Raw genomic sequence first — 20,223 nt, forward strand, 5'->3', positions numbered from 1 at the left:
CACGCCAGCTGGGCTTCACGGCCTTATTAATATCTTCTCACCGATATTGATTCATAAATGCTATCATTTTGTCAGTGGACCAAATGTATGTACAGTAAAGAGTGGAAACTTCACAGTCTCTGGTAGGACTGGATTGTTATTTGGTTTGAACCAGACCTTTCTCTTTTATCAAACTAGCAATTTTTAGATTTCTAATCTTGTGGTTTTTTTCTTCTTCTTCTTCTTTTTTTTCTAAAGCTAATTGTTGGGCTTCTCTAGCCAGTTTTTCTAAATTACTAGCTGGGGAATTATCCCTTTGGACCCTGACAGGGGTCTCACTGCTGCCGATTCTTTTAAGGGTTGCATTCCTTGTAGAAGTGTCAGCAAGGTGATTTCCATTAGCTTCCAAAAGAGTCAAGTTTAGAATGCCCTGGGATCTTAATACTAACTAGCTAAAGCATCAGGTAAAAGTATAGCATCCAATAATTCCTGAACATATGGGCCATTAGTTTTATTTCCACTGGAAGTAAGGAAGCCACATTGTTTCCATAACATTACAAAGTCATGAGCTACTGCAAAGGCTTATGGACTACAGTATAAATGCTGGTAGTTTTGCCCTTGGCTAAAACACAAGCTGGAGTGAAAGCATACAATTCAGCCTACTGAGCTGAAGGAGCCAAAGGTAAAAATGCCTCAATTACTTCAATTGCATAATCAGCACAGTACTTTCCATTTTCATTTCTAAAACATGAACCATCTGTAACACATGGGAAAACAGCTTTACCCAGAGGGGCCTCCTGCAAATCATGATGAGGACTCAGAAGGTGATTTGTCAGTGTCAAGCAGTCATGAGGGGCTTTATGGGTCTCAGAAGGGCGAAGAATAGCTGGATTAAGGTTATTACAATGCGAAAGAGTTGTGTGAGGAGCAATTAGCAGAAGGATTTCATAGGAAAGAAGGCAACTAGCTGAAAGATGCTGGGTATAATGAGGATTCAGGAGGGCTTCTACTGAGTGGGGTACAAAGATGGTTAGAGGGGATCCTGCAACAATGTCCTCAGTGGCCTCAACCAAGAGGGCAGTGGCAGTAATGGCTCTAAGGCAAGGGAGGACACAGAGTCCAGTTGCTGACTGAAGTATCCTAGGGATCTATCCTGGTCCCCATGGTTTTTGGGTGAATATCCCAAGGGCATCCCCCCTTTTTAAAAATAACATTTTATTTTTTAATTTATTTTTATTTCTTTCTTTAGTGTCTAAAGTTTTACATGTCTTTTTCCCCAATTGATTCCCCCCACAGCCATTCCCATCCTGGGCAAGCCCCCACTGCCCCAGTGTCTGTGTCCATTGGTTATGCTAGTATTCATGCATACAAGTCCTTTGGTTGCTCTCTAGGCCCCCCCCTCTCCCCGCCAAGGGCATTCCCTTTTTTATCATATACAAAAGGGAAAAAGGGGCCCTAGCCAGTTGCTTAGTGGTTAGAGCGTTGGCCTGCAGACTAAAGGGTCACTGTTTCAATTCCCGGTCAAGGGCACACTGCAGGCTGGATCCCTGGCCCAGGTCAGGGTGTGTGTGGGAGGCAACCAATCAGTGTGTCTTCCTCACATTGATGTTTCTCTCTCTCTATTTCTCCCCCTCCTCCCTCCCTTCCACTCTCTAAAAAATCAATGGAAAATATCCTTGGGTGAGGATTAAAAAAAAAAAAAAAGGAAAAAGGGATTTGATCATTGGGATGTACAAGAGCAGGTGGATTTATTAAACCCTTCTTTAAGTCTTTAAAGCCTGTGTCCTCCCATTCTTCCCATACAATCGGGTCAGGACAGTCATTCTTTAGTAAAACATACAGAAGTTTTGTTATGAGAGATTCATTATCAGTTTGAAGAAAAGTTTCTCTAAGCTGATCTGAGCCGATTAAGAGGGAGGATTAGAAAAAGCCCCTGAAGTTCCTCAGAGACACATCATTGAGGATTAGGAGGACCTAGGACCTTGAGAAGGCTGGTTAGAAGACTAATTACAAGGCTGAGGGTGCCTGAAACATTTAAACTTTTGACAATCCCTTTTCCAACATCCTGGCTCTTTGCAAAAATGAGCAGAAACTTCGAGGGTTTGGTTTCGTATTGGGGCTTTCATTTGCCAAGGCTGAAAATGAAAAATCATGGCAGTCTTACTTCTAGGTGGCTCATCTAGAGTACAAGCAAGCTGATTTAGCCAAATTAACTAAATCTAGGATGGACATAGTCTTTCATTCCTAGGCCCTTTAAAAGGGAAACTCTTGGTTTAGCTCATTAACAAGCAATGCAGTTAGAGGTTACCCGAGTGAAATCAACATCTGAAGGAAGGCCGGAATTTTCCTCTAAAGTGACCTTTTGTTGATTATAATAGTCATGAACAGATTCATCAGACTTTTGTGAGCAAGTCTGAATTTTGCTGCAATTCAACAGGCTTTGGGAAATTGCTCGATGTAGTTCTCTAGCAAGTTCTCTAATTTCTTCCCCCAAAATTAGAGGCTTGTTTTTCTAAATCTGTTTCAGGATGATCCCGGGTGGGCAATTTTCATCCAATGTTGAGCCTGGTCTTCACCAACTAACACGAATTAGCTTATGTAAGTCAGAAAACCCAGACTGATAGGTCTGAATAATAATCAAATTCCTCAGCAAACTTGTGAGGAGCCTTAGGAAATTCTTTGCTCCAGGGAACATATGAAATGAGGTTTGTTATGATCCCGAGAGCACTTAACTTTAAATAGAAAGATCCTGATAAGTTGAGGAGAAAGGAGTGGGAGAGAATTCAGGGGAAGAAGGCACCAGAAGGGAACTGGGGATAAGGAAGCCTGTAGTGAAGGCAGCATGGTATCAGAGTTGGAACTTGAAATAAGGAATTGGAGAAAAAGACCTTGAGGATACTGGAGAAGAAGCCTGTGGCAAAATATTCATAGGCCCTAGCCTCTTTGGCTCAGTGGATAGAGCATCAGGCCCATGGACTGAAGGGTCCTGGGTTTGATTCTTGGTCAGGGCACATGCCCGGGTTGCAGGCTCGATCCCCAGTAGGGGCAGTGCAGGAGGCAGCCAATCAATGATTCTCTCTCATCACTGATGTTTCTATCTCTCCCTTCCTCTCTGAAATCAATAAAAATATATTTAAAAAACACACAGAAACCAAATTGGAGGATTTTTATTAAAAAAGAAAAAGGGAATAGGGTACCTGGAGATGGGTCCTGAGACAGTGGAGTGGAGGGGAGTGGCAAGACAGCCATGTAGATGAAGAGCATGTGAGAAGCCATTTTTCTCTCTTTAAAAATTCAGTTGCCTCTGTTAATTCTAAAACTTTACTTTGCAAAGAGGCAACTTCAGGTTCTTGATCTCATTTGGAAGTCTCAACACACCATTCACAATAGGCATTCCCTTGAGCTTTGCCAGTTTTAGTGCTGTTATTGTCCAATTCGCTGATAAGAAAATGAAGTTTGAGAATCTCATAAGTTCCCTACAGTGGCCACTGATTTTTCTGAATTACCATTGGTCAAATCTGTCCATTAGTTAAATATGTACATAAAAAGTGTTAGAGTCCCTGCAGGAGGGATCGTGTTAAATATTAAATAACTGAGATCCCATTTTTCAGAGACTTTTCTCTAGACTAGAGCAAAGGGCCCAAAGCAGTCTACAACAGCTCAAATTACCTTAACGGTAGAAAAGAGCCAGCCTCTCTCTAGAACAGTCTGATCATAGAAGGATCAGGCCTAAAGTTTAAAAAGCCAGTTTGGGGAAACAACCTGCTTTCTGGAGAGCCTGGCTATATGTAGGCTGAGCGGCACTTTTTTTTTTTTATTATTGCTTAAAGTATTACAAAGGGTATTACATATGTGTCCATTTTTTCCCCCCGCCCTAGATAGTCCCCTAGCCTCCCCTATCCCCCAGTGTCTTATGTCCATTGGTTATGCTTATATGCATGCATACAAGTCCTTTGGTTGACTGAGCGGCACTTTTTAAATGAGACAGTCTGGTCTAATACCCAACCAGAAGCTAATTTCAGTAGAAATAGCCCGTTTCAAAGGAGATTGAACCAAAGCCAGCCAGTCTCCAAAGATAACCTGATCCTGAAGAAGAAATCAGGCTGCCGTGCCAACTCGAGTACTCACGGACAAACAAGCAAAGCCTTTTAATAAACAAAAGACACTTTAAAGCCCTAGCTGGTTTGGCTCAGTGGATAGAGCATCAGCCTGCGGACCAAAGGGTTCCGGGTTCGATTCTGGTCCAGGGCACATGCCTGGGTTGCAGGCTTGATCCCCAGTAGGGGGCGTGCAGGAGGCAGCCAATCCATGATTCTCTCTTATCATTGATGTTTCCATCTCTCTCTCCCTTTCCCTTTTCCTATTTCTCTGAAATAAATAAAAGTATATTTTAAAAAAGACACTTTAAACAGTTTTCGAATAAAGCCTTGAGTGAGAGCTTCAAAATGCAAAAGGTGGAAGCTCAATTTCAGGAGAAGCCAGCAGTTAGCCTAAGGGCTTTGTGTGACGCCAGTGCCTAGTTCAGTCATGGCGAACCTTTTGAGCTCGGCGTGTCAGGATTTTGAAAAACCCTAACTTAACTCTGGTGCCGTGTCACATATAGAAATTTTTTGATCTTTGCAACCATAGTAAAACAAAGACTTCTATTTTTGATACTTATTTTATATATTTAAATGCCATTTAACAAAGAAAAATCAACCAAAAACATGTCATAGGTTCGCCATCACTGGCCCTAGTTGCTCACCTGCTCTGATCCTGTTAGGTTCAAGAAGTGGGGGAGAATATGCACAATAATTTGTTATTTTATTTGCCAAAGCAAGATTACCAAACGCCATGGTCATTTTTCAACTTTTTAATTTGTTCCCATATCTGCTTTTTATTTATGACCCTTTTCCTCACCAAATATATTTTGTTAATCATTCTAGAAACTGGTGAAAACACTTGACTTACTTTATTCAACTGGCAATATTTCAAACTTTTGGAACTGCCAGGATTTAAAATCAGAGACTGCATTTATTTCTTTTGGAAACAGTTACATGAAAGAACTAGGACATTTCCAGGGGACATTGTTCTACTACTGATTGCAACTCACAAGAAGGGGTTCGAGATCAACTTTGAAAGTGCTTACAGCTTTTATTTTATTTTTTAAAAAATATTTTTATTGATTTTTTTTTACAAAGAGGAAGGGAGAGGGATAGAGAGTTAGAAACATCGATGAGAGAGAGACATCGATCAGCTGCCTCCTGCACACCCCCCACTGGGGATGTGCCCGTATCCAAGGTACATGCCCTTGACCGGAATCAAACCTGGCACCCTTCAGTCCACAGGCCAACGCTCTATCCACTGAGCCAAACCAGTTAGGGCTCACTTACAGCTTTTAAAAACTTACACATTTATATAATTTTCTCTGATCCTTTATTATATTACCTATGAATTGAGGCTTGAACTATTGGACTGTATTTCTCTTTGATGCTCTTTAGTTCCAAGATTCTAGGAACTTATTTACCTTGGAGAACAAATGTGAAATCTTACGGAGTTCCTTAAAAGTTTCCTGCCAACCCTGTGCATTTCCCATTCCATGTACCTTTGCTGTCTTGTATGTGTTATTCTTGCTTTCAGTACAGATTATTTGACTTTGGTATGCAATAGTACTGACCATGTATTAACACTCTTCTTTGGTTACAGATAGGCATTTTGTTTTTAGTTGTAAAATTTTACACAAAAATATCCTGATTTTGGTAATGTATTTTAATCAAGATAGTAGAGAATTTTTGGTGTTTTTTTAGATTTATGCTTTGTTTTACCTGGGAGGAAGTAGGCTTTTGTTGAACAATCATAACAAAAAATATCCTTTTCCTCTAAGACCTTTAAAAAATTAAAATCTATAGAAAATTTGCAGAAGTAGTCAATTAACATCAACCCACCTTTCACTCAGATTTACTAATGACTAACATTTCCACATTTGCTTTTTCTTTCTATTTAGGGACACCCGCCACCACCACCGCCCCCCCCCCCAAACTGGAACCATTTGAGAATTAGTTACAGACATTCTGACACTTCCCCACTGAAATGCCTGAGCATCTTCTAAGACAAGGACATTGATTGTCCTACACAACCACAATGCCATCATTACAGTCCATATTTTAATCCCCCCAGTTGTTGAAATAGCATCTTATATCATCTGTTCTCTCAATTTACCACTTGTGAGCTAAAATCAACATGGCAGTTGTTATATTTCTTGAGTCTATATTGAAGAAATGACTTTAATAACTATATGTGATCTTAATAACTATGATATATAACTATATGATTTAAATAACTATGTGTTACATGACAGATAACATGTTATATATAAAAACATGGCATATATTGTATAATGACATGTGTACGTATAAAATTAACTCTAAGAAAAACAGAACAGTATTGGTTAATAGTGTTTTAGGATACAAAACTCTAATTTCAAGGGAAGACCTCTAATTAAAACAGGCCTATGGCTGCTTGTTGTCAGAAGTTAGGCTTGTAGTAAATGCTAACCAAGAGTCTTCTTAAATTTTCACTTGCTTCCTTCTGCCAGTCACAGCTCTCATCTCTTATTTTTCCTTTTACCTGTAGACTCAGGTGTGAGGGTAAACCTGCATTGGGAAACAAAATCCACCAATAGATATTGTCATGAAACATTAACTAAAAATATATGGAGACGGGTGATAAATATAGGGTGTGTTCAAAAGAGTGCATTTTGAAACCAGAGAAGGGAAAAAAGTGACAGGCACAAGATTGGTAATGGAAAAATGGAGAGTCAAAGGTTATTTAACACCTCACTGTTCAATTGCTTGATCTTTGGACAGACTTAAGTTTTTCCTGGGAAAGCCAAGAGTAACTTATTTTAAAAGCTCCTGGTACCACAGGCCTCCACAAATATGTTATTCAACTCCAAGCCCAGAGTAGGCAGTGCCTGGAGACACACCTTTGGGAAGATGGTACAGAGTCACTATCTGGGCCCCGCAAAACCAATGGGTGTGAAATGCTATCTGTGGGTTTGTGCTGTCTTTGATCCTGAGGTTTAGGAAAGACCCTGACTAAAGTGCAGCTGCCCCTGAAGGGGAGAACCCCTCCCCTTGCCTGCCTTCCCTGTACCCTACGACAGAGCTTACCTTCTTTTTCATGTCCAGCCTTTGCCTGGGCTGTGAGGCTCACTGATTTGGGGGCCTGCCTGTGCTGCCCTGGGGGCTGAGCTCCCAGAAGCCTCTTCATCATAGCCCATACTTACTGAGGTCTGATTTTTTAAAGATATATTTTTATTAATTTCAGAGAAGAAGGGAGAGGGAGAGAGACAGAAACATCAATAATGAGAAAGAATCATCGATTGGCTGCCTCCCATATGTCCCCCACCAGGGATCGAGCCCGCAACCTGGGCATGCACCCTGCTGGAAATTGAACTATGACCTCCTCGTTCATAGGTCGACACTCAACCACTGAGCCACATTGGTGGGGCTGAGGTGTGATTTTTACCATGGAGTGTGTCCTGCCCCAACATCTGACCTATTAGCTTGAGAAATCCTCATAGCACCCCTCTACGGAGACATTCAAGGACATCTTCAAGGTCACATCACTGGGGATTGGTAGATCTTGGATTCGAGTCCAGGCCTGGCCTTCACCCTCAGCCACCATTCCAACTGCCCCTCCCATGTGGAGGACTTCTGTGAGGAGAGCTGGTCAATGTTAGCATGAGGCCCAGAGGTAGGACTTAGACTTAAATGTATGGTCACACCTGAAGGTATAAGCACATTCTTTTCCTGATGGAAGTAAAAGAGACCTTTTTTTATTGGTGGAAAAGCAAGTTTAAAAGGCTGTAAAAATATATACATATTTATAGCTTGCTTAGTACTTTCACCATTGTAGATTCCATCCTTATGCTGCTCCTCAATGCTGCAGGCTGGGAAGACAGAAAGGGAAGTAACAGTCCTGCATCAGGTGGGAGGTGGGCTTGGGCACTGGGGCTCCTGTGGACTGAAGTGACCATCTGCCTCTTGAGATAATTCAGTGTCTCAGAGACCCTTCCACTGCTCTTAGGCCCACTGACCAGTGCCTCAGTCTCCTCTGTTAGTTTTAGACGAAAATCCAGGGAGATCTCATTATGGAGCACTTGATCAGAATCTGAGACTGTGCTGAACTCTGTTGGAGACATACAAGAAGATGAGCCCACACTTTATGAGAGGAGGTACATAAATGAAAGGATGAAGGAGGTTAAAGTATATAACGGACTATCCATTTCCTATCGTTGCTGTAACAAATTACTACAAACTTAGTGGCTTAAGACAAGGCAAATTTTCTTAAAGTCCTGGAGCTCAGAAATATAAAGTGGGTCGACAGGGCTTTGTTCTTTCTGGAGGCTCTAGGGGAGAATCCGTTTTTTTGCTTTTTCCAGCGTTTAGAGCAGTGATGGTGAACCTATGACACATGTGTCAGAGGTGACACGCGAACTCATTTTTCTGGTTGATTTTTCTTTGTTAAATGGCATTTAAATATACAAAATGAATATCAAAAATGTAAGTCTTTGTTTTACTATGGTTGCAAAGATCAAAAAATTTCTATATGTGACACGGCACCAGAGTTAGGTTAGGGTTTTTCAAAATGCTGACATGCCGAGCTCAAAAAGGTTCGCCATCACTGTTCTAGAGGCTGCCTGCATTCTTTGGCTTGTGGCCCCTTCCTCCATCTTCAAAGCCAGCAGGGTGGCCTCTTCCCCCCCCCCTCTCTCTCATACACACACACCTCTACTTTATTGTCACATCTTCATCTCTGACTCTGACCCACTTGCCTCACTCTTATAAAAACCCTGTGGTGACTTTGAGCCCATCCAGAAAACCCAGGGTAATCCTTCCCATCTCAAGAGCCTTAATTTAATCATATCTGCAAAGTCCCTTTTACCACATAAGGTAACATTTTCACAGGTCCTTATGACTAAGAGTTGGACATCTTTGGGAGCCCATTATTCAACCTACCAGAAAGACTAATTGCAAATGAATGAAAAGTCTATAGGTTATTTATTTGGTAGGGTGAGCATAACAATGGTATTACTTATGGGGCAATAAGAACTAGAGGGTGCCCCTGACACATGAGCCCTTGTGCAATGGTAGGGAAAAGACATCGTAGGAAAAGTAGTGGAGAGGTGATATGTATGTAGTGGGGTTGTGGGGAGGGGAGCAGAGGGGCCATCGGCAATGGCCTTGGTTGCTTGAGGTAGACACCACAGGTTAGAATAGGTGGGGACCACTAAATGGGTACTGGAAATATCAGGGGGAACACTGTGTAAAGTACATGATTGTCTAACCACTATGCTCTACACCTGAAACTAATACAAAATAATATTGACTGCAATTGAAAAAATTTTTTTTAAAAAACAGAGAGAATGTATGAGGAGAGCAGAGCTAGATGGTTCCTGAATGAGGTGGAGTCTGAGTGCCACATGGGAGAGTTTAGCTTTAATTTGCAGCAATGCAAATTAATATTGATATAATATTGATATAAAATTGGTTTACACTTTATGCTCAACTTGACTATGACTCAGAGAATCAAAATTAGAAGCAGGCTTAAAAAATGAACAGAAAAACTAATGGACAGTAAGAAAGGTTTGGGGAATTTTCGTAAAGGAATATACTAGAAATTTCGAGAGAATCACTGTATGTGTTGTCTAAGAGACTGGAAATGGTTCGTTGGGAGTGGGGTAGGCTTCCCCCAGTGCCCCTAAATGAAATGTCCAAAGGCAAGGGATATGGGGGAAGTCATCCTTACCATGGCTCTGTCAGAAGGGTTATGCTCCTTCACCTACTGCCATTTAGGAATGTCTTCTTTGATAAGAGAACCTAACTTTCCTAGACTATTATTTAAGGTGCCAAGGACTCATTAAGTCTTGAACCCATTACACTTTTATTATGGGCTGCAGAAACTTTGGTAAAGGTTAATTAGTGCTTATTTATCCTTAAGTGGTGCCTTTACATCTCCTTTATCACCACCAATATTCGTTACTTATTGATCCTTTTTTATTTTTTTCTTATGCTATATAACTCAGTTCCAAGAAAGGACAGGTCTGTAGTGGGATCAGATGACGGCCTGTGTTTATTCAGGCAGGCTGAGGCAATCCTTTTGCAATGGAAGAGGCATTTTTTTTTTTTTTAGATGCAAGATTTAGGGAATTATGGAAATGTTGGGATTAAAACTAAAGCATATTTGAGGTCCTTTTCTTTCACCACCTCAGTAATGATAAAAATGTTTTGAAACATATTCTCCAGTCTTTCAGGCTTTTAATGGAAGGAATGCCAGGAACAAAGATGTTTTCCTTAATTTTGTTGTTCAATCAGGTTGCTTATAACCCACGAGGCTGTCATATTATCATCTTTAGAGCTTGCAGCATTGCCTGCTTATTCTGCAAGGCAGCTGGTTGGGGCAGGCTTGGCCAGAGATGCACTGTGTTCTCTATCTTCTTGAACCTCACCTTTCCTGAGTGTTTGGATTCCACCAGCTTGTGCCTGGCCTGGATGTTTTCTGACTGCCTATGTGATGGGCCTCCACCGGATGAGGCCTCCTAAGCCAGGCCAGAGAGTGTGGCAACTCTCCTGTCAGTTCTTGCTCTGTTTCTCTCCTTTCACTGACATTCAGGGCATCATTAGAGTTGGAATGCTACTTCCATCTACTTCCCCATCTTTTCTCCAACATTTTCTTCGTCTTTGTCACTGGTTTCTATGCTAGCATGTTTTAATCGAAGGCTCTCTGTAGCTGTTACACCTTAGGATTTCTTCCTGTGCTATCATTTCAGGAGAAGGTTGTATTTCTTGCTTCTGAAAACAGTAGGGATAATGTGAACTAATATCCCGGTGGAAGGCCTAAATAATACATTTCACTATTTGGGCCTTACATTTGTTTTTTCATTAAAAGCCAACAGTTCCAAAAGGCCTTTAATGGAACAATTCAGCAATCTCCACCTCCTCTCTCCCACCCTCAACTTTTCCAGCTGTTTCTTCTGATATCTACCTCAATGTTTCTAAATCACATTCTCATATTGCTGTTAGGAATTTCCAGACTTTTCCCTATGTTGGAGGAGTATTTAATGTCCTTGGATAGCCTCGGTGCCTACTGCATTTTCCTTCTCTCCCCTGCCCCACTTTTATTTTGGAAATGTTTTCTGGTCCTGAGGTGCTTGTCAAGCTCATCCCAAGTAAGCAGTAAGTCAGGCTTCCTGAGTCATTTGAGTCTATTCTCAGTGGTTCATATCAGAACATTTCTTGAATGCTAGCTGTGCCAATAAGTGAGCAAACTACATCAAAAGACTCTTTCTGAGTAGATGGACCTAATGCAATAAGTAAGAGTGGGCTGAAAAATCACGGTACACTTAAAAGAAGAATCTAGGAGCTTATTGCTGAGGTCTTCCTAGCTCATTCAAGTTGTCTCAAACATAAGTGGAAACTGGGGCTGTGAATAAACTTAGGACTTCTTACAAGTCTGTGGCAGTCTTATCTGCCCTTTTCTAGAAAACACATAAGGGCCGGGCACTTGCAAATTGGAAGCTCATGCCCTCTGTCACCTCACTTCAGTGATACTTAATCTAGGCATAATTAATCAACCAGAGAGGATAGGAAAGAGATGCCAAGGCCAAGAGCACTTCAGAACTGAGCACTCCATTCAGCAGGAGGTGTAATCAAGTTTTTTCTCCACCCCTTCTCCTCTGTGACTTTAGAGCATACTTGGGACACAGGGTTCGGAAAATTCTTCTGGGGCATTGATAAGATCAGACAAGTTCTTGGAAAATTTTTATCTCGGCAATTCCAGTTGCCAACGCTTTCTATAGAGCAATATGTGGTAGTTAGGGTATGGGGGGAAAACACCAGAAAGAAAGGTTTTTATGAGAGGGAAGCCTGAACAATTTCATTAGAAAAAGTTAACTCACCCAACTGTAGTCTAACAACATAAAAAAAATGGATGAAACAAAACCATGAGATTGTAGTGAACAGAACTGAGAAGACAGCAATGATAATGAGAACAGGATTGTCATAAAATCACGTTTATTGTTGAAACCGGTTTGGCTCAGTGGATAGAACATCAGCCTGCGGACTGAGAGGTCCCGGGTTCGATTCTGATCAAGGGCATGTACCTGGGTTGCGGGCACATCCCCAGTGGGAGATGTGCAGGAGGCAGCTGATCGATGTTTCTCTCTCATCGATGTTTCTAACTCTCTATCTCTCTCCCTTCCTCTCTGTAAAAAAATCAATAAAATATATTTTTAAAAAAAATCACGTTTATGAATTTCTGTGAAATAATTGTAAAAATAAATCTGAAATGATTTAGTTTGAGTTTGTTCGTTCATTCATTCAGTTCATACCATATACAAGTTCCATACATACCAGGGGCTAGGAACACAATGGTAAGTAAAAGCAGCATGCTGCAACTCTCAAAGATTTACAGTCTAGCACACAGAGTACTCTACAGACAACCAACTGACGGATGTGCAGTGATGGGGCAGGCCTAGAGAGAGGACCCTGACTAGACTGTGGTGTCCAGGAATATCACTGCCTGTAGAAGCTCTTCTATATATACAAAAGGCTGAGCGACTGTCTGACCGTCCGACCAGTAGCTATGACACGCACTGACCACCAGGGGGCAGGAGCTCAATGCGGGAGCTGCCGAGCTGCCGTGAATTGTCAGCAGTGGTTCTCGGGTGATGCACCCCTGAACCAGAGAGGAGAGAGCCTAATTCTGGGCTGTGTCATCCGAGAATTGCCCTCTCGCAATCTGGGACCCCTTGGGAGATGTCGGAGAGCCGGTTTTAGCCCGATCCCTGCAGGCCAGGCCGAGGGAACGCACCTGCCAGAGGGACCCCATTCATTCTGCAGACAGCCTTCAAGCCGCAGTGCCACAGGTGCAGCCAGCCGGGGAGGGGCCATGGGGGGTTGGTTCCAGGGTGTGTCTGGCCCATCTCGCCCAGTCCCACTCTACCGGCCATTTCTAATTAATTTCAATGTGCACCAATCGGTGCACTGGGGCAGTAGTATTGTAGAGTTGAGCTAACATCTCAAGGTTAAGGGGGGTGTGATTTAGGAAAAGAGGGTAGAGGAGTGGGAGAAGATGTTCTGGGTAGAGGAAACAGGAGGAACTGAAAGAAGGCCATGTTGACCAGAGCTCAGAGTATGTGTGGAAAGTCATGGTAGGTGAGGCTGGAGGACTAGGCTGGGCTGATAACATGCAGTCAAGGATTTCAAGCAGGAGAAAAGCCACATCTACTCTGCCTGTGGTGTACAGGGAGGATGAGGACCATGTGGATATGCGGCAGCCAGTCAGTAAGCTCTGGCTGTAGCTTGGGTGAGGGGCTGTGGTTTGAAGGGTGATTGGAGCTGTGAATGAATATAGGAAGTCTGGAGGGGGAAATAGATAGGATTGGACATATAGGATATGAGGGATGAGGAAGAGGGAGACATCCAGGGTGGCACTTAGATGTCTGACCTTTACAGTGTGCCAGAATTACCTCCTTCTAATGCAGTGGTTCTCAACCTTCCTAATGCCGCGGCCCTTTAATACAGTTCCTCATGTTGTGGTGACCCCCAATTTCATTGTTACAAATTAAACATCATTAAAGCATAGTGATTCATCACAAAAACAGTATGTAATTATATATGTGTTTTCCGATGGTCTTAGGCGACCCCTGTGAAAGGGTCGTTTGACCCCCAAAGGGGTCGCGACCCACAGGTTGAGAACTGCTGTTCTAATGGTTTCTACAAATAAATACTTTCGGTATACATTTCCACAGAGATTGACAGATCTGCTTATGGAAAATCTTTAGTGGGCAGTGGGAGAGGGAGGTTATTATGGGAGAGAGTGAATACCATGTTATGAGGCCCCAGACATCTAGAACTTGAAGTGTGAACATTGCCCAGAGCTGACAGGTCGAGTAATGATGGGAGGACGGTCTTAAAGACACCCCTTATAAATTTTTTACTAGTGATTTGAATGAAAGATGAGAAGCAGACATGGAAAGGAAACATACTGTAAGGCCTGTATAAAGTAGGGATGTATTTGAATAAGAGAATGGGAAGATATATCAGATTTTACTGTTTAGGGAAGATCCTCACTCAATGATCATGACTCTAGAAGTAAAATTTGAAATTTGGGAAATTACGTTTTTACAAGATGACAAAACCAGACTTGTTTTGTTTTCTAAGGTGATTGATATGCCGGAACACAACCCTGGCAATTTGGGAGGAACAATGAGGCTGGGAATAAGAAGAACTGTTTTCAAAACTGAAAATTCAATATTAAGTAAGTTTCTCAGATTGTTTGTTTTAAGACATTGGGTGTCATTCGCCTTGCCCCTTCCACCTCTCCGCTTTCCTTCCAGACTTCCTCTCACCTGTCTCCCCCTAGCCTCCTGCTTCCCAATTCCTTTCCCTGGAAGGGTTGGTGGAACACACGTGGATGCCCCTTCCCATTTGATCTCCATGATACCCTGTCCAGTGGGCTGTTTGTGATTTACTCACGTTCCTGGACATGATCTTTTACTGGGAGAGCCCTGATTCCAACTCGGTTCTTTTGAATCTCTCCATTATGTTGAAACCCACTCCCTGTTTAATTGTTTCATGTCTGACTAGCTTTAGCCACTAATTTAGGAACTTCTTGAGAATGATAGCAGGTATGTCTCAGAAGTCTATTTCTCTGTTCCCTCAGTAGCTCCAGCATGGGGAGAGGAAAATATGATGCCATATTTGCTGATCTTCCACTCCTGATAAGATTACTCTAATTTCTGTGCAAGTTTGCCTATAGATTAACATATTCTATGAGAATAACAATGTCAATACCCCCGAAAGCACTTAATTCAATTTAATAAATATATCTTAAAAAATATATATTTCTTAATTGATTTCAGAGAGGAAGGGAGAAGGAGAGAGAGATGGAAACATCAATGATGATAGAGAACTATTGATCGGCTGCCTCCTGCACGCCCCCTACTGGGGATGGAGCTCGCAGCCCAGGCATGTGTCCTTGGCCGGAATCGAACCTGGGACCCTTCAGTCTACAGGCCAATGCTCTATCCACTGAGCCAAGTCAGCTAGGGCTTAATAAATATATCTTGAGTAACTTACGCACCATGCTAGATTCTGCAGATAACAGTAGGACTGGGATAGACACCAGCCCTGCCCTCCTGAGGCCTCAAAACAAGTGGAAAGTGTGATGAAAGGCTTAGTGCAAGGTGCTAACGGGGTTGTCTACAGAGGAGGGAGCCCAGTATCTGGGGCATCCAGCATCATTCCTGTGAAGTTTTAAGAATGTCTGAAAAAAATGCCTTCTTTTTTTTTTTTTTTTAAGTGCCTTCTTAACTCAAAGAAGAATCAGATCAGAAATATGAGTTTCTCCTTTAAGGATAATAAATAGCTTGTAAAGAATATAAAGTTTCCTAGCAAGCATACAATTGAAAAAGGAAAAGTTTTAAAGGGTACACATTTTCCCTGCTTTCTCTGGATAAGAAATCATTGTCTCTAAGTGACTTTTTCTTTAAGAATATAAGAGTTTTTCCTCTTTGTGGCTATTAACAACGTCTTTGACTTTCAGATGTTTTAAAACATTTGACACTTTGCTTTGTTCAAATGATTGCCTAAGTGACCAAAAGTAGTTAGACATTTAATGTTTTTAAATTGCATTTGTAAAAGATTCAGTGATAATTGTATTAAGCTTTTAAAAAGAGCATTTGTTCAATATATTTTAATATTGTATCTGTCTTGATAGAAATAAGCCTGATTTAGGATTTGTTTTTCTTTACCTAATGTTAATGATTTTTATTAATTTTAAACACAACACCAAAACTTGTTGCTTAATGTCTTTTGCCTGCCTGGAAAAAATATTTTAAACAGCCTCACTGATATTTACACACTATACAATTCATCTGTGAAAAGTGTACAATTTACTGTTTTTTATTGATTTCACAGAGTTGTGCTGCTATCACCACAGTCAATTTTTGAACATTATTATCACCTCAAAAAGAAACCTTATTCTTTTTAGCTATCACCACCAACCCTCCAGTCCTAAGCAACCATCTACTAACTGTCTCTATAGTTGCCTATTCTGGACATTTCATATAAATGGAACCATATGACATGTGGTATTTTGTTGGACTTCTTTTATTTAGCATAATATTTTCTTTTAAAACTATTTTTATTGATTTCAGAGAGGAAGGGAGAGGGAGAGAGAGAGAGAAACATCAGTGATGAGAGAGAACCATTGATCGGCTGCCTCCTGCATGCCCCAGACTAGGGATGGAGCCAGCAACCTGGGCATGTGCCCTGTCTGGGAATCAAATTGTAACCTCCTGGTTCATAGGTCGACGTTCAACCATTAAGCCACGCTGGCCAGGCTAGTGTAATACTTTCAAAGTACATCCACATTGTAGCATGTATTAGTATTTCATTCCCTTTTATGTCTAAATGATATTCCATTGTATGGACGTAAAACATTCTGTTTATTCATTCATCAGTTGTTTGGTATTTGGGTTCTTTCCAGGCCTGCCTTAAATTGAAATTATGCTTCATAAGCATATGAACCCGTGGTCCCCAGCAGGCATAAAGTTTTGCCTTCCCACCTGTGTATGGTTTTTCACAGGTCTCCCAAAAAGGTTGTGTCAGAGATAAGAAATAAATACAGGACCACTGTGCATGGCTTTATTGAGTGTCATAAAAATATAAAAGCATATATAGCACCTTAGTGTCATGTGGGTTTTTCCCCCCCAGTCATCATATTTCTTTTGTAAGAGTTTCTATTTTTCACAAGCCGGCACATTTCTTTTGTAGGATTTGTTTTTCTCTAGTCAGCCCATTTATTTTGTAGACTTTTTTCCCCCCTAGTCAGCACATTTCTGTAAGAATGGTCGGAACAAAATACATTTGGCTACATTGCCTGTGACAATGACTTATTGTTTTGATGAAAAGCATTTTGATGCTCTTCATTCTTTATTTATATTTGATTTATAGGCCGGGCTTGCAATGCTCTGGATTAAATGGAAAAACAGGAAAGTAAAGAGATCTTTCTGTTTTGTTTTATTTTGTTTGTTTGTTTTAGTAAAAAAGAATACTTTAAAATAGGATCAAAGCCAAAACCGGTTTGGCTCAGTGGATAGAGCGTCAGCCTGCGGACTGAGAGGTCCCGGGTTCGATTCCGGTCAAGGGCATGTACCTGGGTTGCGGGCACATCCCTGGTGGGGGATGTGCAGGAGGCAGCTGATCGATGTTTCTCTCTCATCGATGTTTCTAACTCTCTCTATCTCTCTCCCTTCCTCTCTGTGAAAAATCAATAAAATATATTTTAAAAAAATAAAAAAAATAAAATAAAATAGGATCAAAGCCTAAAAATATTTATAGACACAATGGCTGGATTCCTAGAGTGATTCCAACTTTTATATTCATCAAGAACAATTCCTCTTTTCTTCTTACTCATCTGTTAGTTCCTTAAGGGTTATGAAAACTATGGATTTGATTTTTCTTCTTTTTGAAAAAATTATGTTTTTATTGCTTTCAGAGAGGAAGGGAGAGGGAGAGAGAGACATAAACATCAATGATGAGAGAGAATAATTGATTGGCTGCCTCCTGCACGCCCCACACTGGGGATCGAGCCTACAACCTGGGCATGTGCCCTGACTGGGAATCAAACTATGACTTCCAGGTTCATAGGCTGATGCTCAACCACTGAGCCAGGCTGGCCGGGCTGATTTTTCTTCTTTTTAAGCACTTCATTGAGGAAAGATTGACATACAAAAAGGTATACATATTTAATGTATACAACTTGTTGAATTGAATCTGAGTTTCCTGAAGTGGAGATTTGGGTAATAGTACTGCTAATCATCATTTGTTCTATTTATAGGAAATGTGTTCCCAGAGGCTCACTCCCATCATGTGTTTTGAGTGTGTGTGTGTGTGTGTGTGTGTGTGTGTGTGTGTGTGTGGTGTCTTGGTCTGCAAAAACTTTTTCTTATAAAAGGACTAATGATAGTGTATTTGACATTTTTTCAAACTATATATTTCTGACCCTTCTTTTAAGTATTAATTGCGTAGTCATGGTCTTTTCCAAACTTTATCTATCATGCTTAGTTTTTATATAGTCGTATTATAGCACGACTTTTTAAAATTTTTTTATTGATTTCAGAGAGGAAAGGGGAGGGAGAGAGACAGAAACATCAATGATGAGAGAGAATCATGGATTGTCTGCCTCCTGCACACCCCACACTGGGGATCGAGCCCGCAACCCAGTCATGTGCCCTACCAGGAATCAAACCGTGACCATCTGATTCATAGGTTAATGCTCAACCACTGAGCCTTGTCAGCTGGGCTGGGCATATAAATTTTAATTAAGTTAAGGAACTGCAACCTACTGATTGATTTCCTATTAAAAATTTCAGGTTATTTCCTGCATTTTGTTAGAAAAACGCTGATGGGAAGGAATATCTTGACACAGAGTTTATGTAATTTTTTTATTTCCTTGGGATAGATTTCTTGGAGTCAGACTGTTAGGTCAAAGGGTATGAACACTTTTATGACTAATACTTCTGCCGGATGGTTTGAAAGAAGAGGTGAACCAGTTCATAATGAACTGTACAGTAGTGCTCTTGCTTTCTCTAGTCTTGGTCTTTTTGCTAGTATATTTATGATTTTTCTTCTTGCTCTATTAGCAAGAACAAAAAAGCCCCCCCCCCATTTTTTTAGGTGCTAAAGTGAACATTATTTAGGATCATAAGTAAATCACAACAAATGACACAGCTGATAAGCTGACAAACAGCATAAGTATCACTTATGGATGAGGGATTGTACGAGGGAGGGCTTTTGAAGGATATTACATTTAAAAAAAATATTAAATAAAATAATAGACCTACTTGTGCTGTTATGATTGTTGTGAGGATTAAATAAGTAATTCAGGCAAAGCACTTGCCTATAGTAATATTCACTATTTTTAATATTCATGTACATACAACCTGGTTAAGTCCCCGATTACCTCTGCAAAGAGAGTCTCAGTGTGCTACTTTACCCAGGGGAAGCATGGAAATCCACTCAGACGAGTGACATCCCAAGCTCCTGTGTGCACAGCTTGGAACGCAGGTGTGCTGATGCCAAAGGCAGTTCTCAGTGACTCCTCCAAAGACAAAGCCACGTTCATATTTATAATCTAATTTAATTTGTTTCAGTGCGATTTTTATTTGTAGCCCTTGGCACATAGATAGTGTTCAATATACGCTTGTGGTACCAAATCGATTGTCGTGACTCAATTCTAATCCCCTGAATTGAGAATTTCTGGAGTTTTAATTTTTCATGATCTCTCACTCAGAATCAAACCTGTGCATTTGGGAAAACACAGAAAACCAAGACAACTGTTTGTGTTTTTTTTTTTTCCTCTTTTAAAACTTTGAAAATATAAGATGATCTTCGCTTCCATTCATGATCCAACACTGTGATGGATCTAGTTTCCATATAGCTTCTTCTGTAAGTCCTTGGTTATAAGGCTTCTCTCCAGCTAGTTAGTCTTCAGCAAAAGATTTTGTGAGCTCCAGACCACACAATAATGTCTCCTTTATGTGCACGGGTGGAATTGTTGAAACAGAGGTGCAGAGCTGAATGGGGAGGGAGGATATTGTGGGAGAGATCCCAGAGATCTGCTCGCTCCCAAACCAGCCTGTCTTGTTTTTCTGAGGGGATGGGATTATGTGTGTGTGGGGAGTCCTGAGAATCAGATGATGAGTTGTATGTGACTTCTTGTTCCTAACTGGCACTCTTCATAAAGCCTAGATGCTCAAACTTAAAGAGTCTTGCCTACAGTGCTGTTAGAGTTCCGGTGGGAGGACCCAGCAAGTTTTCTGTATGTAAGGAACAGCAGAGTCTATTTAAGAAGATGGGGCCATGGGATGTAGACCTAAGCTTTCTGAGGAAGGACAAGGGGGCCTGAACCTCCTCATTATTTTCCTACAAGGAAGCTCCATTTCCCTTGTTTTTTACAGTTAAAAGAAACAACAACTTGCCTAAGGCTAGTTGATTTTTTAAAAAATTACTTGGAAATTGTTTGGAATTTTAACCCCCAAGTGAAACTTCTTCCATTACTGAGATTTTAGGCACCCCAAATTGCAAATGGCTAATAGCTGAACAATCTGCAGTAACATTGCTCCAAAGGAAGAAAACTTGTGCGAGTGAAATAGAATTACCTAAGTGGGGATCTTCCCAAGCTAACTGTCCT

General features: G+C 41.0%; 1 protein-coding gene across 3 annotated transcripts in view; it reads left to right on the forward strand.

Moving 5' to 3' along the window:
- Window positions 1-20,223, forward strand: part of CTPS2 (CTP synthase 2) — a 128,143-nt gene that overhangs the window by 69,213 nt on the left and 38,707 nt on the right. For all 3 annotated transcript variants that reach the window (XM_059680423.1, XM_059680424.1, XM_059680425.1), the window contains exon 14: window positions 14,187-14,283. In XM_059680423.1, the coding sequence (XP_059536406.1) occupies window positions 14,187-14,283 (97 nt within the window). The remainder of the gene's footprint in view (window positions 1-14,186; window positions 14,284-20,223) is intronic.

The sequence above is a fragment of the Myotis daubentonii genome, chromosome X (assembly GCF_963259705.1).
Source record: "Myotis daubentonii chromosome X, mMyoDau2.1, whole genome shotgun sequence".
Taxonomy (NCBI): Eukaryota; Metazoa; Chordata; class Mammalia; order Chiroptera; family Vespertilionidae; genus Myotis; species Myotis daubentonii.